A 19,058-nucleotide genomic window follows, 5' to 3' on the forward strand; every position below is an offset into this window, starting at 1 on the left:
GGTCAGAGAGAGTCTCTTCTGGCTGTAGTGGACCAAACGTGTACTTAGAGTCCACCTATTTTCTCTCGTAGTCTAGCCTCACACTTGTGTCATGAGTGCTCTTGACCAAGGAAGACTAAGTAAATGGATGTGTTTTCTTCCTCTGTGTTTGTTCTTGTCTCCCTCAAATTCATCCTTCCTTCTTTACTTCTCTCCTTCCCGCCTCCTCTCCCCGCTATCTCCTTCCCTCTCCCCCTTTCTTTCTCTTTTTTTTAAAAAACACTAGGCAGAAATGTCCTCTTTGAGAGATGGTGGCCCAAGTCATTCTTGAATTTTCTGTGGAAATTACTCTTATGTTTTCAGTTCTCTCGGCTCCTTTTGGAGTCTTCTCTACCACCGTTCCCAATGTTTTAGTCACAGGAGCAAATTGCGAACCAGTAGAATATTCGTACTTAGGAAGCATTCCTAAATTTGAGCTTTTTTCAGTGTTGTAACTTCCCCAGATGTCTCCTCCTGCAGAGCTTCTTAACCCAGGACGTGAACAGGCTTGGGAGAGGAGCAGGAAGCCTGAAAATCTGCAGAGTGTTGAATACATGGATATTTTTAATGAAATGTCCACAGGTGTTAACGATCACCAGATTCTCAAGGGAATCTTTGACCCCTAAAGGGTTAGGAACCACTAATTGCTGTTAAACAAGACATTTTTATAAGCAAATTCCTTCTGTAGCGGTATTTTGAAGTACATCTGGAATTAAAATATTTATGACTGTATTGATCTACAGATTTGAAACTTTATCACACTTCTCATGATATTTTAGAAAGGAGAGAAAGATGATGTTTGGTTACTTAAAATTAAGTGAGTTCTCATGTATGTGTTTGTTACTTTGGAATGGAATCTGCCCTTGTCACTAAAGCTAGCCTAATTGGTTTTATTTAAAGTGTCTTCTGCATGAAACTGGGTTATCTTACTGATAATGCATTAGGAACATTTTGTGTGACTCAAGGACATCACTTTTGCTTGCAAATTTTCCATGGAAATATTAGCTTAATTTTTTAAAATTACATATTATAATTCTAAAATTAAATTGTCTGATTTTATTAGGGCAGACCGACAAACACATGAAAGAAGAAAAGCCTATATTAAAAGTCTGATATTTGATTCTTATATTCAAAGGCCGTGAAGATAAACATTTTTTTTTTTTTTTTTTATCTCTGTGAAATGTGTGCAATTCAGGCAGTGAATGCACTAGATTGTCACAGAAGGGGGAGTGTTTTTGGGTTTGGAGGCTTAGAATGTAAATGGTGACTAACTCAAGTCCTGAATGATAGCTGGGACTCGCAGAGGACATGGGGTTTAGTTTCAGAGGGGAACAGTGATCACTTAACCCCTTCGGACACTTGCTTTTACTCTTTTCAAACTAATTTTTCCTTTCACTTCTCACCTTAGCTCTGTCTCTCTGACTGCTTTCTGTTTGTGAACCTACAGAAGTTGGCATGTAATAGTCACAATATAAAATATAAAGAATAATAAATGTATAATAAACCAAACATATACAAAAAGTAGGATTGTCTGTTATCAGAAGGAAAAATCCTCCCGTGTTAGAAATTTCTCCTAAGTTTAACACTGTGTGTGTGTGTGTGTGTGTGTGTGTGCGCGCGTGTGCGCGCGCGTGTGATGTTGGGAAGTGAACAGGGAAAGCGAGGGCACGGGGCTCAGGAAGGAGCTAACTCTGAGCACGCCTCCGTATGCCAGCGCTGTGTGAGTGCTTTCACACACGTCAGCATTTCGCACGATAGGAAAGGTACCACCATCTCCATTTTCTGGGTCGGGTGACGAAGGATTGGTGAAGTCAGCAACTTGCTCAGCCCCTGGCAGAGCCAGAATTCAAGGGTTGGGGAGAGCACCACGTCTGCCAGTGGGTTGGGAGGTGAAAGGACCGAGCTGAAAGGGTCTCGGTCTTTGTGGGCCTCCAGATAGTCCTAGCGCGTGGCCAGGGCTTCCGTTTGTAAACTGGGCGTCCCCATCAGGAGCATGTTGGTGACCTGGAAGAGAACGTGCCATTTCTGAGGCTTCCTAATTTGAAACTGAGGGAGCGGCTCTAGCCTTGACTTAAATATTACTTGTTGACAGAGAACATGGCCAGGTCTCCTCACGGGGTTGTGGTCTTCTTTCTTAATAAAATCACTTCACCCCCTCATCAGGTGAACTTTGAAAAACAGGCTACATTTCATTTCCACTAATTTAATTTAAATGTATCAAAACAATTTTCCAGAAAGCCTTGAACAAATATGTATGCATCTTTGCAGGCATTGCCCTATTTTTGCCACCTTGGATCCTTTATGCTACTAAGGCCTTCCAGGACAATAAAAATGGATTGTTTCCCAGATGGTGGAAGAGAAGGATAGTCAGCCCTGTAGTTGGTACATAGAAACACAGGGTGCCGAATTTTTTTTTCTCTTGGCCCCTGGTGCTATTAATTCAGGAAAAGCCAATTGACAATTTAAAATACTATTCTAGAAATATGGGAGAAGTGAAGCTGGTTGTTCTTCCAGAGAAGGAGAAATCTCTCAGTAAAAGCCAGACTACCTGGCCATTTTCTTTATGCTCTTATTATATGATCAGTGTGAATTTAGCCAGGAAAGGATGGTCTCTTTATGGTTCAGTGTTCTACTGAGTCAGAATATCCGAATGCTAGTCCCAGCTTTCTGTCTTTGTAGATTCCTACTGAATCTTTTTGAGTTGTGATTTCCTTTACTTTAAAACGAAGGGATCAGACTATATAATCTCTCAGGACCTTTCTAGCACTTAAAAGTAATTCTAGGGTTGGTGCTAGGGTCTTTTATATAAGGGTTTCCTTCTCTTTCATATTTGCCACTGTGCAGAAGTATTCAAAGTCAATAATTTACAACAACCTAAATGCCTGCCTTTTTATACAAAAGCAGTGCTACATGGCAGCCTCTTAAAATATGTGCTTTGTGTCTTTTTTGGTGTAATAAAAATCTGCTTAAGCTTGCCTTACTATTTATACAGTCACCACTAGCCATATGTGGATAATTAGATTAAAAATAAAAACTTCATTCATCAGTTGCACTTCTAGCATTTCAGGTGGTCAGTAGCCACATGTGGCCAGTGGCTAGCATATTAGCACAAAGAGAACGTTTCCATTTTTATCACAAAGTTCTGGTGGACAGGGCTGGCTTAAGGGGTAGTTTATGACTGGAATAAACTATATTCTCTCACTTTATATTAACTGGCCTGTATGGGTTTACATGTTATTCTGTAGTCTTCTAAGGTCTTTTTAGGCCATTTTTTCCCAAATGGGATTAGAAAGAAAGGCTGTGTAAGGTATTTTTATTAAGAATTATTTTTATAGTAGTATAATTAAAAATAAATATGAATTCATCTGTCTTTACTGCATCTCTCATCGGCTGTGCTATTTTTAGAGGTAGGTTTTTAAAAAGTGCTCTTGTGTGGCAGGTGGAATGAAAATAAAGGGTAAAGAAAGGGAAGCAAAAGTAATATAAAAACAGGGAGGGGGACAAAACATAAGAGACTCTGAAATATAGAGAACAAACAGAAGGTTGCTGGGGAGTTGTGGGGGGGGGGGCGCTAAATGGGCATTAAGGAATCTACTCCTGAAATCATTGTTGGACTATATGCTAACTAACTTGGATGGAAATTAAAAAATAAATAAATTATATTAAAAAAAAAAAAAGAGTAAAGGGAAGATTGAACATTAAACTATGTATGTTGCCCTGGTACCCCAAAGAAGACTGGGAAGGGGCATGCTTGTGTAGTACAAGGTTCTTTAAAGCTAACTAGCCCAGAACTGGTTACCACTTAATAAACTGTACCTACTCTTCTGGGTTTATGCACATGCCCCACAAAACTTTTGGGTTTATAATCTGATAATCAAGGGAAGGGAAGAAACTTGCTTGTCTTCTTGCAGATTGCGTGTGTCTATTATATAAGAAAAATGTAAATCAGTGGTGTACTCCCGGAAGTTCAGAACACCCTGTTGGATATTGAATCATTGAATCATACTGGTGCTTACAAGCAGACTTCTCAACAGATTTGGTCACATGCATTAATGTACAAGGCAGATGACAACCAGGAGGTTTTTTTGAAGGAGACCGAAAGCTCATGACCGAAATACGGCATTGTGGTGTGTCTGTTGAGTTACTGTTTCTGTATTTGAAATGAATGCTCAGACATAGCAACATCTGTGTGTTCTGTGTAATGATCGTGCTGCAGTGCCATGTGTTGAAGTATTGATTCATTTCAGAAAAGACAATGTTAATTAGCTCTGAACCCAGTTGGACAGCTGTGTGTAGATTCTTAGTCAATGCAAATTACTTTAACACTTTGGACTTTGAAATTCTGAAAGATCAGAAGTTCCTTACTGTTTCAGTTGATTAGATTCTAGGACTAGTCATTTGATTTCACAGACGCAGGCAGGGCTTAATGCTCCAGTGCTAATAGCTGACTGTGGAAAAGTTTAGAATTGCATTTGGATTTAATCAGCTGTTAGGCTGTGGTCATGGTTGTTGTTTTGCTTTGCTTTGCTTTGTTTTTACCGTCTTCATAAAGCATGACTCTTGAGATAACTTTACCAACTCTAAAATATTTATTTAGTTTTTTCTAATTAAAAGTAGCTTTTCATGTTAACAATGCACATTTCGTTATTCTTTTCTGAGTGGTGCAAGAAAACAGGAAGAAATTCTTTTCTGTGAGCACAGAATTATGACCCAGATTTTTTTAGGTCCTTAAACTATCTCTGTATTAAACATTTCTTCCTGCCTTGCATAAATGAACATTCACAATGAGAAAAAAAAATAGATAAAAGTCTACTTTTAATGCTGAATTCAATTTGTTCGTTAAGTACACTTGCTTATTTTTATCTTGGTATACTGTGCTCTTATGGTTATATATAGATTACATTCTACAAGTGGTCAGACATACATACACTTATTAAAATAAAAACATTTCCAAGATTATTTCTAGTTTCTTTTTGCCCGAAGCATGTGCCTGCTCCAAACCCAGCTGCTGAAGCTGAGTTGTCCACACCTGCCTGCTATGAGAAGGATGCTGCTGTGCTCTTACCTTAACCGACTGTTCTTTGCTCAGTTGCTGTGATAACAAGCCTCCGTTCAGCGATTAACTCTCCATGTGCTTTCTCCTTTCCCAGGAAGATTCCGAAAGGGCCCGGTATTCCCACCGGTCCAGTCATCGTCGACCTTCTCTGGTTTGTAATTACCGATAAGCTTGCCCCTGATACTTTTCCTCATTGCCTTCATGCAGTCACCCTCACACTTATGCTCTGTTTGTTTCTCTTCTTATCAGGGAGTTGAGGATGCACTGTCCATTCGAAGTCTTGGCAGCCACAGGGTTGGTATTTTAAGTTGTTTGCGCTGTGATAGCAGCTTCTGCGTGTGAGCCTTCTGCAGCATTGTTGCCCGAACAATCTGACAGTGTTCATATAGTCCTTTGCCTTTAAAAAAAGAAAAAAGAAAATATTGGCAAAGTCCTTTCATTGGCAAGTGATACTTTCTCTAAATCGTTGCTATAATCAATCTAAATCAATTCTAAAATCATGAATATTTTAATCTATTAACATATATATTTACTATTTTTCTATAAAAGGACCTTTGATTCTGGAAAATTATCACAAAATAGTAAGGTTGACTTTTATGGGATGACATCTGTGTGGTTCAACTTGCAAATTTTCCTACTTTCATATTTTTTTTAAAAAAGCAGTTTATTAAATGGGTTAATTGCTTTGGGGCTTGGTTGACTAATTATAGTTTTATTACATACAAAAATTGAGCTACTGATTTGAAAAATTCCCTGCTTAATCATATTTATAGTAATTACCGTACTTCAACATTTTGATTAACAGTTTGTAGTATGCTTCAGCTTCTTAGCACACATTGCTGTAAATCAAGATAAATGGGAGTTTGTTCATTAAAGGCTTGTATGTTGTGTCAAGACACAGATCTCTTTTTAAACAATTGTGCTTTAAACCTTAAAGCAATGCTTTTAATTTATGTATTGGTAAGATTGTATGTGTGTTATATGTAGATTTTTCATCAGTCAAATGATCTTTCATGTTGAGGTCTATATTGGTTAACTTTCCCTAAGTCTAGTTTGCTTCCTATCTTGTGTAATATATAAAAGTACACTATAATAACCCAAGTATGATCTGGTATACTAGATACTGATGTGTTTACAGTTCTTAAATGGTCCTTTCCTCTGGTTATGTTTCTTACTGGTAGATGTAATCTACTGTCTTTTTACAGTAAGTTAGTAGACTTGTTTTTGAATCAAATAGTTTTGTTAATTGCAAAAGTTTAGATTTATGAGAATATTAACAAGCTTTCACAGTAATCTAATCAGCAGCTTAAGAATGATTTTACCGGAGAACCATTTTTTAAAGATAATAAATTCATCCTGCTTCTCCCTGGAGATACTTTTTTTCCCTTTAGACACTTAGGAAAGAATCATACAGGGAGTTAGTCAACAAAAGCTTAAAAGTTGAGTGTCGGGGGCTTTGAAAATCATCTCTCCCCACTTTTTAAAAATTTATGGCTTTTTTCTTTGCTTTCCATTATAATGTTCATAGTGTGAAGTTTCACACAGTTATTATCATCAAGCTGGTTATTTAAATTTCTATGTGGTCTCAGGCAAACTTGACTATATATTAGTTATATTTGTTTATTCGAACAGTAAAACCATCTAAGTTTGACCTAATTTAGGAACCTTTAAAACAAATCTTCAAATAAGCACAAGAGAAATTAAATGTGCAATTAAACTAATAAGGAATTGATTACCCTGAGTGTCTATAAAGTAATAATGAGGATTTTCTTACTATGGAAATTATATAATTAAATAACTTGAAGATAAAAGTAGATCTTCACAGTATTTTATTTCACTGTGGTAACTATGAAAATTTCCTATTATGGTATAATTTGGGAGTTTTGGTATTTCTTTGTCAGTTATTAAAGAAATTTTTTTAATGTTTATTTTTGAGAGAGACCGAGTGCGAGTGGGGGAGGGGCAGAGAGCGAGGACAACACAGAATCCAAAGGAAGCAGACTCCAGGCTCTGAGATACCAGCACAGAGCTTGACGCGGGGCTCAAACTCACGAGAACTCACGAAACTGTGAGATCATGACCTGAGCCGAAGTCAGATGCTCAACCGACGGAGCTACCCAGGCACCCCCGTCAGTTATTGTGTAAAATTTTTCTTTTAAAACTTGTATTTGATGTGTGAAAACTAGCGGTACCTGGATGTGAGGGCAGATATAGTTAAGGTTTTCTGCCCCATTCTTAGGACTTTGATCTTTGATTTTTGTCCAATTAACTTTCAGTACTTTTTGTGACAAATGGCCCGCCAGAAGGTATTTGGGCTGGAAATGGTGTTCTTGCTAGAGACATTCTATATAAAAATAAAAAGAGCAAAGACAGTTCAGAACTGAGAATGGTTGGTTTGGGGGAAAGAGGATGAAATCAAAGCCCTGAGCTTAGAATTTAAAGTCTGTTTCTTTAAAAAACAATCTCCCTTTAAAAAACATCTTACAAATGCTCGGTCACTGCTTTTTATACTGAAATACAAGAAGACTGTAAAGTAGACGTCCAAAATTAGAAAGCTGAGGTGAGCTTGAACTAGAGCAGTAGGGGTACATGGCAGGTTCTTATTGGTGCCGATTTTTACTGTTACAAATATTAGTTCCTATTTAATTATCAATAGCCTTAGTCTAATTTTAATGGATTTGCTTTTAATATGCTTGCGATTTCTGTTTTGTCATTTACTACTACACTGTTTAATTCCATGGAAGAGCCCATCGAAGGACATGACTGGGACACACTGGAGCAGAGCCAGTTCACCCAAAAGGAAAGACATCATGGTGTGCAGTTCAGAAAACTGTGCAGTGTTAATATTGTGCATTCACTGCTGACTTGGAGAGTTTTGTGGGCTTGAGTAATAGGTGTATATTCTGATGGAGATTGTCACTCGCTGAACTTTGTTTCCACAACTTGTTTGCTGTATTTCTTTTAATTTTATTTCAAATGAAGACTTTCAGGTAACTGTCTGTGAGAGAAAAAAAAAATTTTTAATAGACCATAATAGCATTTTGGAAATGTTTTAGCTAGAGTCCTTCAGTGTCTTCAGTTCTCCCTCCTTTGATGAGTCATTTGTTTCTAAACAACATAAATGCCAATTGGCAGGTACTGAGGGATTCTTTTCATCTGCCCAGTTGTTTTAGTAGCAGTTGGAGTGCCTACTTACGGATATCTTACCAGTTAGATTCAACAGTTTTTAAAAAGAAACAGCTGAACTCTGCATTACGTTGTGGGAAAGGAAAATCGAAATAGGTCAATTTCAATTCAACTTGTTAAATCCTGTTTAAATCCTATGCCTCTGTAAAATGCCATTGGTGCCACAGAGAGGATCAGAGAACAGAAGACATGCCTGTTTTCTTCAGTGAACTTATCTGGTTGGGAGGGTGGAATAGTTTATATGCAAGAAGGTGTGGCTTGAGTGATTCGTACTTTAGTGATGGTATTTTCTTTTAAACAAAAAAGATACTTTGTTGACTGAGAAAAGACCCAAGTGAAATTTCTATAGAGAAGGAACTTTACTTTCCGGGAAATGTCACTCACCATACAGAGACATTTTATCATTGCACATAATTTACCAAATGCACACCTTTAGGCGTTTAAAAAATTTTTGGATAAACAGATTTTTTTTTTTGCATGTGTAATAACACTCTTTATTTCTTGCCTCTTCTGGGTAAGATTGCTTAAAAGGTATAAGCTAGAATGCTTAAAAAACAAAATTAGGAAACCAGAAATCTCAGTAGTTACTATTTTATTGAGTTTCTTGGATTTGAAATGTACTGTTACGCCTATTATCTTATTTTCTTAGAGACTGTACATGAAGTGTGGTTTTTCTGGTCTTACCATAAGTTTTCCGTATTTTTCCTTTATTTATATTTTTAACGTATGTATGTATACTGTGCATTCCGCACTTTGCTCGGACTAAGTTTCCAGTTTTGTCCAGTGTTTTCAGTTTTTAGTTTAGTCGAGAAGGGCAGTTTTTCACCTGTTTGTCCACAGGCAGCTCCAAGGGAACTTCTTCCTACACTTTGACGCTGCATTTGTTTTTTTGTAAGCCTGATTATATTACATGCTCTCGCTTCGTTATTCATGCCTTGCTTTTGTCACGTTTTAAACAATGGGAAATGATGGTAATGGTCACAATAATAAAAAGTAAAACCTCTTTTAACTTCAGAATGCTTAATTCCTGCATTTAAAGGCTTCCTTGGGATGTTTCATGCTCTAGTGTACTGAGATCGAATCGTCTCACCATTACCGATGATGAATTCTGTGTCTGAAAGAGAACATGTGGTTTTACATGTACATACAGTTTAGCAATAACTTACACTAGGAAAGTGTGGGTGAGGGGAGGAATATTTTTTAATCCGCATGTAACAACGTTTGCGTATAATTTGGGGCTTTTAATAGTGCTGGATCTTTTTTAAATTAAGTTTTTATTTAAATTCCAGTTAGTTTGGATTTTTAATCTATGCAAATGTTGCTTTTTCCTCTTTATATTTCTGATTTTGGAACTGCAACCAACTGTCACCTTTCTCTGAAATCCAGTATGATGCTCTCAAGGATAGATCATCAAGACTTTCATCATTAGTATGTAGTGCATGATTTTGTGTTAAATGTAGAGTTTTACTTTATAAATGCCTAATGATGCTAATCATAGATTATGACTAACTTTCACAGGTTTGTTATTATGTTTTGGGGAAAGAATATGGCCAACAATACAATCGTGGCATAATTTAATATTTGAATCATTTTTCTTTTAGAATTTCAGGATCAGATAAAAATGATTTACTTCCCTATTTAGGACTAAGATTGGTAGTAACTTCTTTTTTTAGAGTGATAAACCACCCAGCTGACACATGTGCGTTGCCCAGAAGACATGTTTCTGGCAGTGTTTGATGCTCACTGAACTATAGACCCTGCTGTGTTTCGCGTTTATGTGTGTGTCCCAACCCAGCAGGTGTGAAGTTACTAAACAGGAAACAGCCAGCAGTGGGAGATGATGCCTGAAACATCAGTTATGTTCGCTTCTATTTGCTTGATTTGGTTCGTTTTTTTATGTGTGTCATCTTAGCCAAGGAAGTATAGTTATAGCATGTTTTCCTTGGGTTATGTCAGTAGATTGCCTGAGTTTCTAGATTGTATAGTCATCTCTTAAAATGTTCAGGGTAACGTATACATGGAAGGTTATGCATATTCAAAAAAGGAAAGTGAGTGGACAGATTCAGGATCGAGCTCTGTGTGTGTCAGATGGTTGGCCTGGAGCAGACTAGTGATAGCTAGGACGCTTCTGCCCGCACCTCCTCGTTTCACATGAGCCGTGCATAGCTGTACTGGGTTTCTTGTCTCCCCATTGACCTGTATAGTAGTATTTCTGTCCTTTATTCCCTCGTATACACTTGCTCTGCACACCTGGGAGAAGTTATGTATTGAGACGGTCTGTCTTCCTAGGACCTGCGTGTAAGGCCGTTGTCTGGTAATGCTCTTGCTACAAGGGACAATCCATTCCATGTTGGCTGTTTTCTTCCTGAGCAGCGCGTGCTGTGGGACGACTAACTTGGGTCAAGGGTGCATTCTTGGGCAAAGCAATGTCCTGTTCTTTCTCTCTTGTTTTGGTTGATCCCAAAGGATTGCCCTTTGGCTCTTAGCTGAGGACAACCTAGAAGGAGGTGGACCCTCTTGTCACCCATGTCTTTATGAAGAAGATAGAAGGACTCAAATAAAGGGTGGGGAGAACATCCCCACAGATCCCCTGCCTGGCTCTGAGTCGTAATTGCATCTTTTTTAGCTGGTTACACATGGAGCCGATGGCACGGGGAGCGGGGAGTGCAGATGCGTAGAGGTGCTGGAGATCTTAGCTAGTCGAGGGCAGTGAATCATTTACTAACAGCTGGGAAGTAGATTGCATGGGGACTACTCTGTATCTCATGCATCTTTCTGTGTCTAATTTTAAAACAGATTTTGTGAAGTGATTGTTAAAACTTCACCATATGATCATTAAGGTTAACTTCCAATGTTTGTTTCCAGAATCATTCTTACAGTCACTCTTACGGAATGAAGAAGAGGTCTTCTGGTTCTCGTAAAGACCCACTGGTTAGTTGTGTTCTCTCTCATGTCCCACTATCTTGTGCTGCTGTAAAATTCACGGATTACTTTTAGGGAACTTGAGAATTATGATTGCAACTTCGGTGTGCCTTAGGCGTTATTGCAATCTGATACCATACTGAAACATTATTCAGAATCTTATTTAAAAGTAATTTTGTTTTCACTTACAGGATTTACTATCAAGTTAATACAAGAAGTTCCTTAACCACCTGTTTTCATTTATGAACTGTCTTTTGGCATATACTTCAAGAATACGCTTAGTGAGATTTTTATCCTTATTTTAGAAATTTGAATTGATTTAGTTGTGGTAGTATGGGCAATGCCAAACTCACAAATAGGTTTCATTCTGAGAGTTTGTAGGTTAAATTTTGGGAACGTGGAATGAGTTTTCTGGTAGAAACAATGAAGTTTGTGTTAGCAGAGTTCCCATGCTGTCTTGCAGAGAACTCTTTAACCTACAATGCCGTGAAGCCACAGAACCAACAACAGTGCTCCATTGCAGCCACTTCCAGCCACTCTGCTAGAAAAAGCGTGTCCAGAATGCCCGTTTGGGGTGCGAGGAACACCTCTTCCTGTTAGGCTGCCACAGTACTGGCAGGAAGATCAGCCCCAAGCTCCCCTGCTAACTAGTTCTGTGGACAGGGCTCTGATATTTGGTGGGGTGAGAGAGGGTCGGTGGGCTTTGGCGCAGAGGACAGAGGACAGAATGTGATGGAGAGGACATTTGTGAGAGGTGGGGGCTGAAGCATTGGGAGCTCTGGGGAGAGGTGAGTCCTGGTGCCTTGTTGAGGGCGTGGTACAGGGAGGCAAGGCCTGGAGTGGCAGGGGGGCGGTGGGAGGAGGGGTGCCCCCCGACTGCAGGGGGATTCGGTCAGGGATTGCTTACATTTCTTCAACTTCTAGTAAAGAAGATGGCTGGATAAATTAGAAAGGGAATTTTGTAGATGATTTTCTCTTTGTGAAGCAACCACAGTCTGTAAAATGGGTTATTTTGTGCAGTGTATTGAAAATGAACTTGCCATGGAGGTTTTAGGCCAAACCTCTTCAGTAAACACGTGCACTCCATCTTTGGTAACGTAATTTGATCAGTTCATTTTGACAAATAATGGGATTAGGAGAAGTTTGGAAAGAAAAAAGACTTTAATATTTTCTGTGACATTGCCAAATGGAATTATAATTGGTAATTACTAAATGGTAATTATAATGGTAATTATAAATGGCAGTTACTCAGTTGTCCTGGATTTTTCAAGGATGTCACTAAATGTGACATGAGAATAAATCACTTATCATTTCTGTTTCATTTTGACTGAGGGTTTATGCTCATGTTTTTAAAGTAAAAAAGTTAGTAGTGACTTGGTTTGAAAACAGTTAACCTTTAGTATTAGTCTTTTTTTGGAGACTTGAGATAATTATTATTGTAACTTTTACTTAATGCAATTCAGTGCTTTAAAGTCACTGTTTTGGAGGAGAGGGGTTTGGCAGTATCGGAGTCTGCCTTTGTGCATTGGCAACGTTTAACCTAAGAAAAGTGTTTAATTTTACTTTCTGCAGAGTGGCCTCTACTTTGACCAGAGAAACTATAGCAGTCTGAGACATAGCAAACCCACCTCTGCCTACTACACTCGGGTTCGTCTCAAGCTTTTTGGCTTCGTGTGTTTTATTATCCAACTTTAACACATTTCTAACCCTCGATTTTGCCTTTTGACTAGTTAGAACTAATCTGTGAACGGCTGTGTGTCCCCTGGTTTGTGGTAACTGTATTCATATAGTCTGTGTGAGTGTATCTTCACACACTGGGAACTATTGAATCACCGTTGTTGTAAGTGAGTACCATTTTCTTCCCATTTTTTAAAGTGAAAAAACTTAACATATAAAAAAGTTCAAAGAATTGTATAGTGACCATCCATGTGCCTACTACCTAGAGTCTACAATCAATATTTTGCTCTGTTTCCTTTATCGTATTATTGTCTGCCTGTCTGTCCATCCATTGATCCATCTTTTTACCGGGGGGGGAGGGATGTATTTCAGAATAACTTGTAGGCATCAGTACACATCATGGTGGATGTCTTTCTAATAAAAGCTTACATGTAAAGCTTTAAACTGTAAATGGGATGAGAAGAATATAATTATTTGTTTAATGTTAGAACTCTTATTTTTTTTTTTTTTTGGCATTTGGCACATCAATAAATTTAAAAGACATTCAATACATGGTGCCTAGTACATTTAAAACAATTCATTTGTCAAAGCCTGCTCACACAACTTACTCTTATTTGCCCTGTCTGATGGGCTTGGGAAAAGGAACTGAAAATTATATTTTCAAATGATGTCAGAAAAAAGAAAGATTCAATTCCATTTGAGAGTGCTGTGCCTTGTCGGTGCTTTGGCTTTGTTGTGACCACTACAGTTTATCTGATTAAACGAAGGCACTTGGTCCACGGCTTGTTTTGAAAGACTGGGTTTCTCATCCATTTGGAAAACAGTGTTTATAGTGATGGCTTGGAGCTCATTTACCTGGTTCCTCAGCAGTCGGGCTGAGCCCATCAGGAGTCTGCTGTGAGATCACAGAATGTCCCAGGAACTACTGGCGACCTGCGTGTGGCCACCATCCTCCACAGACCCTGTGCCGTGACCCCCTTTCCTGGAGTGTTTTCTTGGGCTGCCACACTACCCTCCTGACGTTACTGTTGAAAGCCCAGTAGGACTTAAACCCATTTATGGAAAACTATTCCAGGTGTTTTTGTTACTTATCCCTTAAGATGGGTACTCAAAGATTTTTTTTTAACATTGATTCGTTTTTGAGAGGAGAGAGAGAGTGGGAGAGCAAGAGAGCACAAGCAGGGGCAGGGCAGAGAGAGAGGGAGACGCAGAATCCGAAGCAGGCTCCAGGCTCCGAGCCCAAAGTGCAGAGCCCGATGCGGGGCTCGAACTCGTGAACCGTGAGATCATGACCTGAGCCAGCCGAAGTCAGAGGCTCAACCAACTGAGTGAGCCACCCGGGCGCCCTCAAAAAGATTTCTAATGACTAATTTTTTTCCACTTGTGTGTTACTTAACTGCCTTAAGCACTCAGGAATTGCTAATAAATTGTGCAGTATAGAATAAACGTGACTTCTGCTTTCGTGTTGGAGAGACCAGTTCTTTTGTTTTGCTCAGTTACCTTGTTCCGTTTTGCTTTTGTTTCTCAACAGTCTTCTTCCCTGTATAGTGACCCTCTGGCGACATCAAGGAGTAACAGGGTTAGTACTTTCTGAGAAGTGTGTTGCCTTCATCGCTACCAGTTGCTTTTCTTTGGGTGAGATCGTGCACTTTTTTCATAGGCCTCCTCCACCGCAGATTCTGGTCTGCTGAGAAGTACCAGTCTGGTTCGTATTGCTCTCTTCCAGTGCGTGTACCCCCGGGGGAGCCCCTGTCATGGCGCTGACTCTGGCTTGACGGCTTTCCTCCACAACAGTCAGGGACACATGGCTTTGATGCTGTGTGTCCTGCAGGATGTGCTGCCTGTGCTTAACGTGCAAAACTTTACGGTGGTAGAAAGGCCCCTGGTTTCCAGACACGGCTGGCTGTCGGTAGGCCCTTGCTTAGGATTGGTTCCTGTGGAGAAGGCCGACCTGCATGGGCCCCACTTCACTTGTGTCCTTTTGTGAGATGGCTGCCCATGCACAGCGGCCATGTCTTTCTTTGGGACAGCTGTGGCCTTGGCCACATTAATACCAGGCTCTAATAAAGCAAGCTGACTAGAAAGCGGAAGCCATCGCTCTGTGTAACGTGCGACTTGTGAGCCGGTTGCTTTCGAGCTGCTGCTTGTTTGCTGGGGCCTGTTCTCGTAGACCGGCACCTTAGGGCTCCGTAGTTTCGTTTCATTGTGCCAGTGGGCGAAATGCTTTCTGTCCCTCGCTTTCCTTTTCTGCTCGGAGAATAAATTCGTAAGTGTTCCTTCTCCTAGCTTCGTAACACAATGATGGGAGGAAATACTGTAACTAAGGGCGCTATTTAAACGAAGCGTGAGCTTGAGGTTTTAATGGGATCGATGCGGGGCTTCACGCGTATCAGTGGGTGTTCTCGCCTGAGATACCACTCTTTGACGCTCTTTTGGAACTGAGTACTGCAAAGACGTTGTGACATTTTCCAAACAACTTGGATGCTGAATAAATAGGTAAATGGCATTTTCTCTGTTCTGTAGGTGTCGTTGTATGACGGCGGATTATATAACCCTTACGGGTCTCGAACTGTAAGTCCAGCCGGAGGGAGGTGGTGACGAGGGTGATGTGCAGGTGGGCACAGTTCCCTTACAAAGGGAAAGTCACTTCATCTGACCTGCAGTGGCTCTGTAAGCTGCGACCCGTGAGCTAGCCAATCGTGACTCTCCCCCAAGCCGTGAGCAAGTGCCTGCCGGAAATCATGGCTCAAAGTCTGAAGGGAACGTAGGCAGAGGAACCTCTTTTCCTGCTCACTAGTCCCGCAGAAAGAGGATGAGAGCAGTGCTCCTCCGGGCATCCCCTTCCCCTTCTCAGCCTCCTGCCGAGCGATGCCGGGTCTGAAGGGTTGTGGGGGAGGCAGGGTTCCAGACAGGGAGTAGCCAGCACCTTCCCTCTGGGAGCCAGCAGCCACTTAGGGTCCAGGGTCCTTAATGTATTCCCAGCAGGAAAGGGAGCTGGCCATTACTGTAAAACCTTTCTTCTTGGAAACTTTATAGCCATCCGAATACAGTTCCTACTCCTCAAGAACGAGTTCGGCCCGAAGCAGTCCTGTGGTGAGCTGTCTGGTCTCTTTGCATGCTGTATAGACACTTGGGGTTGTTTAATTAACCTGTACTCACAGTTCAGAAGACTGAGGATGTGTGTTTCACTCTTGTGCATGGATTATCATGGGCTGTCAGAGCACAAACTCAGGTGTACTAATTTGTCCTAATTGGTGGTTTCTGTATGAATGTGGCTTTGTACATAACTTCTTAAATGAGTCTGGAACCAATGCCATTAAAGTTTAAAAAATGTTGTACTGTCATTTATGTGAACTTCTTGTCTTGTTAGTGGTGATAATTCAAAAGATGGGTTGATCATCCTGAATTTCTCCCCTCCCTCCGTTTCTGCTTCCTGCGTTGAGCCATTTCACTTGCCTGCCAGCACTTCAGGGATCAGTGTTGTGAAAGGAGAAGGAGTAAAACAAGCCAGCTTCTAAAAATTGTTACATAAAAGACAAAACTGGGACAGTTCTAATCACCTAATCTTTCTGGAATATTAAAACATTTTTTATTTTATTAAAAAAATTTTTTTTAAATCTTTATTTATTTTTGAGAGAGAGAGACAGAGAGACAGAGAGACAGAGTCAGAGTGCAAGTCAGGGAGGAACAGAGAGAGGCAGACACAGAATCCAAAGCAGGCTCCAGGCTCCAAGCTGTCAGCACAGAGCCCGACACGGGGCTCGAACTCACAAACTGTGAGACCATGAAGTCGGACGCTTAACTGACTGAGCCACCCAGGCACCCCAAAACATTTTTTAAACATTTTTAAAGTTATAAAAGTGGTATTAGCTTAAGGAAAGTCCAAATTAAAAATCCCTTGATGCTTTCCCCCATTTCTCTTCCCCCAAATGCAGGCTCTGTCCTCGTATATCCTTTCAGAGATACGTTAATGCGTACATGAGTGTCCTTTATTTGACCAGTATGTATATGTATACAGATTGTGCCTCAGCTTGTTTTCTTTACTTAAAGTCTCTTTTTTGTATCCATACGTAAAGATTTATTCCATTCTTTTTTTGACATTTAAAATATTTTTTGGAAATATTAATTTTTTAAGACAGAGAACGAGAGTGCATCGTGTGTGAGCACAAGCAGGGGAGGGGCAGAGAGAAGGAGAGAGAGAGAGAATCCTAAGCAGGCTCTGCGCTGTCAGTCCAGTGCAGGGCTCAGACTCACAAACTGTGAGATCATGACCTGAGCTGACATCAAGAGTTGCGTGCCCACCCCGCTGAGCCACCCAGGCACCCTTGACATTTAAAAGATTTTTAAAAAGTAAACTATGTTCCTTTTTCTACTGAATGCTTTTTGGAGATAGTTTTGTTTTTTTTTTTTGTCAGCACTTTCTTTTTAATGGCAATCTATTGTTTCATTAGTGCATGAATTGTACATTTCTTTTTGAGGATTTCTTGGATATATTTTATGTTTTGGTCCGGGTACTGCTTTTCTTTTTTGTTTTTAAATTGAAGTATAGTTGGCGTCCAGTGTTACATTACTTTCCGGTTTGCAACACAGTAATTGGACGAGGCTATCCATTCTGTGTTTGCCACAATGCATCTGTCACTGTTCAACACTGTTACAGTTCCATTGTCTGTATTCTCTATGCTGTAGCTTTTATCCTTGTGATTTAGTCATCACATAACTGGAAGTTTGTATTTCCCACTCCCCTACCCATGGACATTTAGGGTTGCCAAAGTTTTGTTACTAAACACTTGCATAGTGGACTTTCTTACACAAGTATATTTTTATGTACATATGAGTAGATCTCATACCAGGTAAATTGCTAATCCTAACACGATAGGGGTCAAAGAGTATATACATTAAAATTATGATGTACGTTGCCGTATTGCCCACCAAGAAGACCGTACTAATTTATTTTTCCAGTGGCAAAGGATGACTTTAAGAACTACCTTGTTATTCTTGACAATGTCAAAATCGGAGAAGTTACTTTTTTAAAAAAAATGTTTATTTTTGAGAGAGAGAGAGAGAACACGCAAGCACACGAGTAGGGGAGGGGCAGAGAGAAAGGGCGTCAGAGGATCCTAAGCAGGCTCTGTGCTGACAGCAGAGAGCCCAGTGTGGGGCTTGAACTCACGAACCATGAGATCATGACCTGAGCCAAAGTCGGATGCTTAAGTGACTGAGCCACCCAGGCGTGCTGGAGAAATTATTAAAGCAGTTTCTTAACGTTCGATACAGATTGTTTTTGTGGAATGGAGTAAGTGGACTACGTAGGTTTTCTTTTATATGTGTGTTTGACTCTGTTCTCCTGCCATTTCCAAGTGGCACTTCTCAAGAATTCTGCTCCTTTACTTAACGAAAATGTGCACAGGAATGTTTAAGGAGATAAAGGTTTTTTGATAGAAGTGGGGAGTTTACTTTTACCTTACTCCATAATAAAATTCCACTTGGCAATTCTTGGGCCTGGTAGCATTTTTAATGTACCACTGTAATGACCCCTTGCCAACAAAATTACGGTAATGTATTTTCAGTCAAGCATAGAATCTTGTCCTTGTGTGCTAGCTACATGCTATTTCATTTGGACGTTGGGTTCAGAGTTATTATCTTAGTGATGCCAGAACGGTTCCTCAGTGATGTCAGAATGGAGGTAGCCTTCGCCTGTGGAAGGGGAGTCTTCTAGGGCTGGTGAAATAGGAAGGAAACTATAGGGTGATGTTAGAAATAGCTCCACTCATTGCATAGGAATGAGTAAAGGAAACTAAGAATCATCATTTCAGTGTCCTTGCTGGTAGGCAACTCTTTGACTTCCATTATTTCCCCAGAAGATATTCGTATATTTTCTCTCCCAAACTGAAACGTCAAGTACGCTTACTGACCCCGGACGGGATCCCAAGGGGCCTGGGGGTTTAAAAAGCATGAAACCCTAGCTGCTTCTGGTTGGTCTGTTGATACCCCAGCCCCTCACTCCTGTCCTCTTTTCTTCTGTAACTTAAATGAAAGATAAAGTAGCCTTTTATTCTGTGTGCTCTTCGGAAGCATCTGTTGGTTTTTAGGGATAGTTTATTACACCTTGAAGTCCCTTTTCTGTCTGATGGTGCATGATACATGGTGCCATTAGATGCTCACGTATGGTATCTGCACGCTTCTCGAAACCTCACCTAAC

General features: G+C 40.1%; 1 protein-coding gene and 1 long non-coding RNA gene across 24 annotated transcripts in view; one reads left to right on the plus strand and one right to left on the minus strand.

Annotated features, from left to right (window-relative positions):
- LRRFIP2 (LRR binding FLII interacting protein 2) overlaps positions 1-19,058 on the plus strand; it is a 107,090-nt gene that overhangs the window by 40,299 nt on the left and 47,733 nt on the right. For 10 of the 23 annotated variants that reach the window (XM_060638212.3, XM_060638210.3, XM_060638220.3 and 7 more), the window contains 9 exons: positions 5,169-5,225; positions 5,324-5,368; positions 9,647-9,688; positions 11,126-11,191; positions 12,755-12,829; positions 14,391-14,438; positions 14,520-14,564; positions 15,383-15,430; positions 15,896-15,952. The exons of 6 other annotated variants lie outside the window; for them this stretch is intronic. In XM_060638212.3, the coding sequence (XP_060494195.2) occupies positions 5,169-5,225; positions 5,324-5,368; positions 9,647-9,688; positions 11,126-11,191; positions 12,755-12,829; positions 14,391-14,438; positions 14,520-14,564; positions 15,383-15,430; positions 15,896-15,952 (483 nt within the window). The remainder of the gene's footprint in view (positions 1-5,168; positions 5,226-5,323; positions 5,369-9,646; positions 9,689-11,125; positions 11,192-12,754; positions 12,830-14,390; positions 14,439-14,519; positions 14,565-15,382; positions 15,431-15,895; positions 15,953-19,058) is intronic. 7 more of the 23 variants (XM_060638228.3, XM_060638230.3, XM_060638216.3 and 4 more) reach the window with 6 other exon arrangements.
- Positions 312-5,285, minus strand: LOC132682890 (uncharacterized). The gene is made up of 2 exons (XR_009611930.2): positions 5,084-5,285; positions 312-554 (listed from the first exon to the last, which is right to left on the minus strand). It is a non-coding gene; the product is annotated as an uncharacterized LOC132682890 (long non-coding RNA).

The sequence above is a fragment of the Panthera onca genome, chromosome C2 (genome assembly GCF_046562875.1).
Source record: "Panthera onca isolate mPanOnc1 chromosome C2, mPanOnc1 haplotype 2, whole genome shotgun sequence".
Taxonomy (NCBI): domain Eukaryota; kingdom Metazoa; phylum Chordata; class Mammalia; order Carnivora; family Felidae; genus Panthera; species Panthera onca.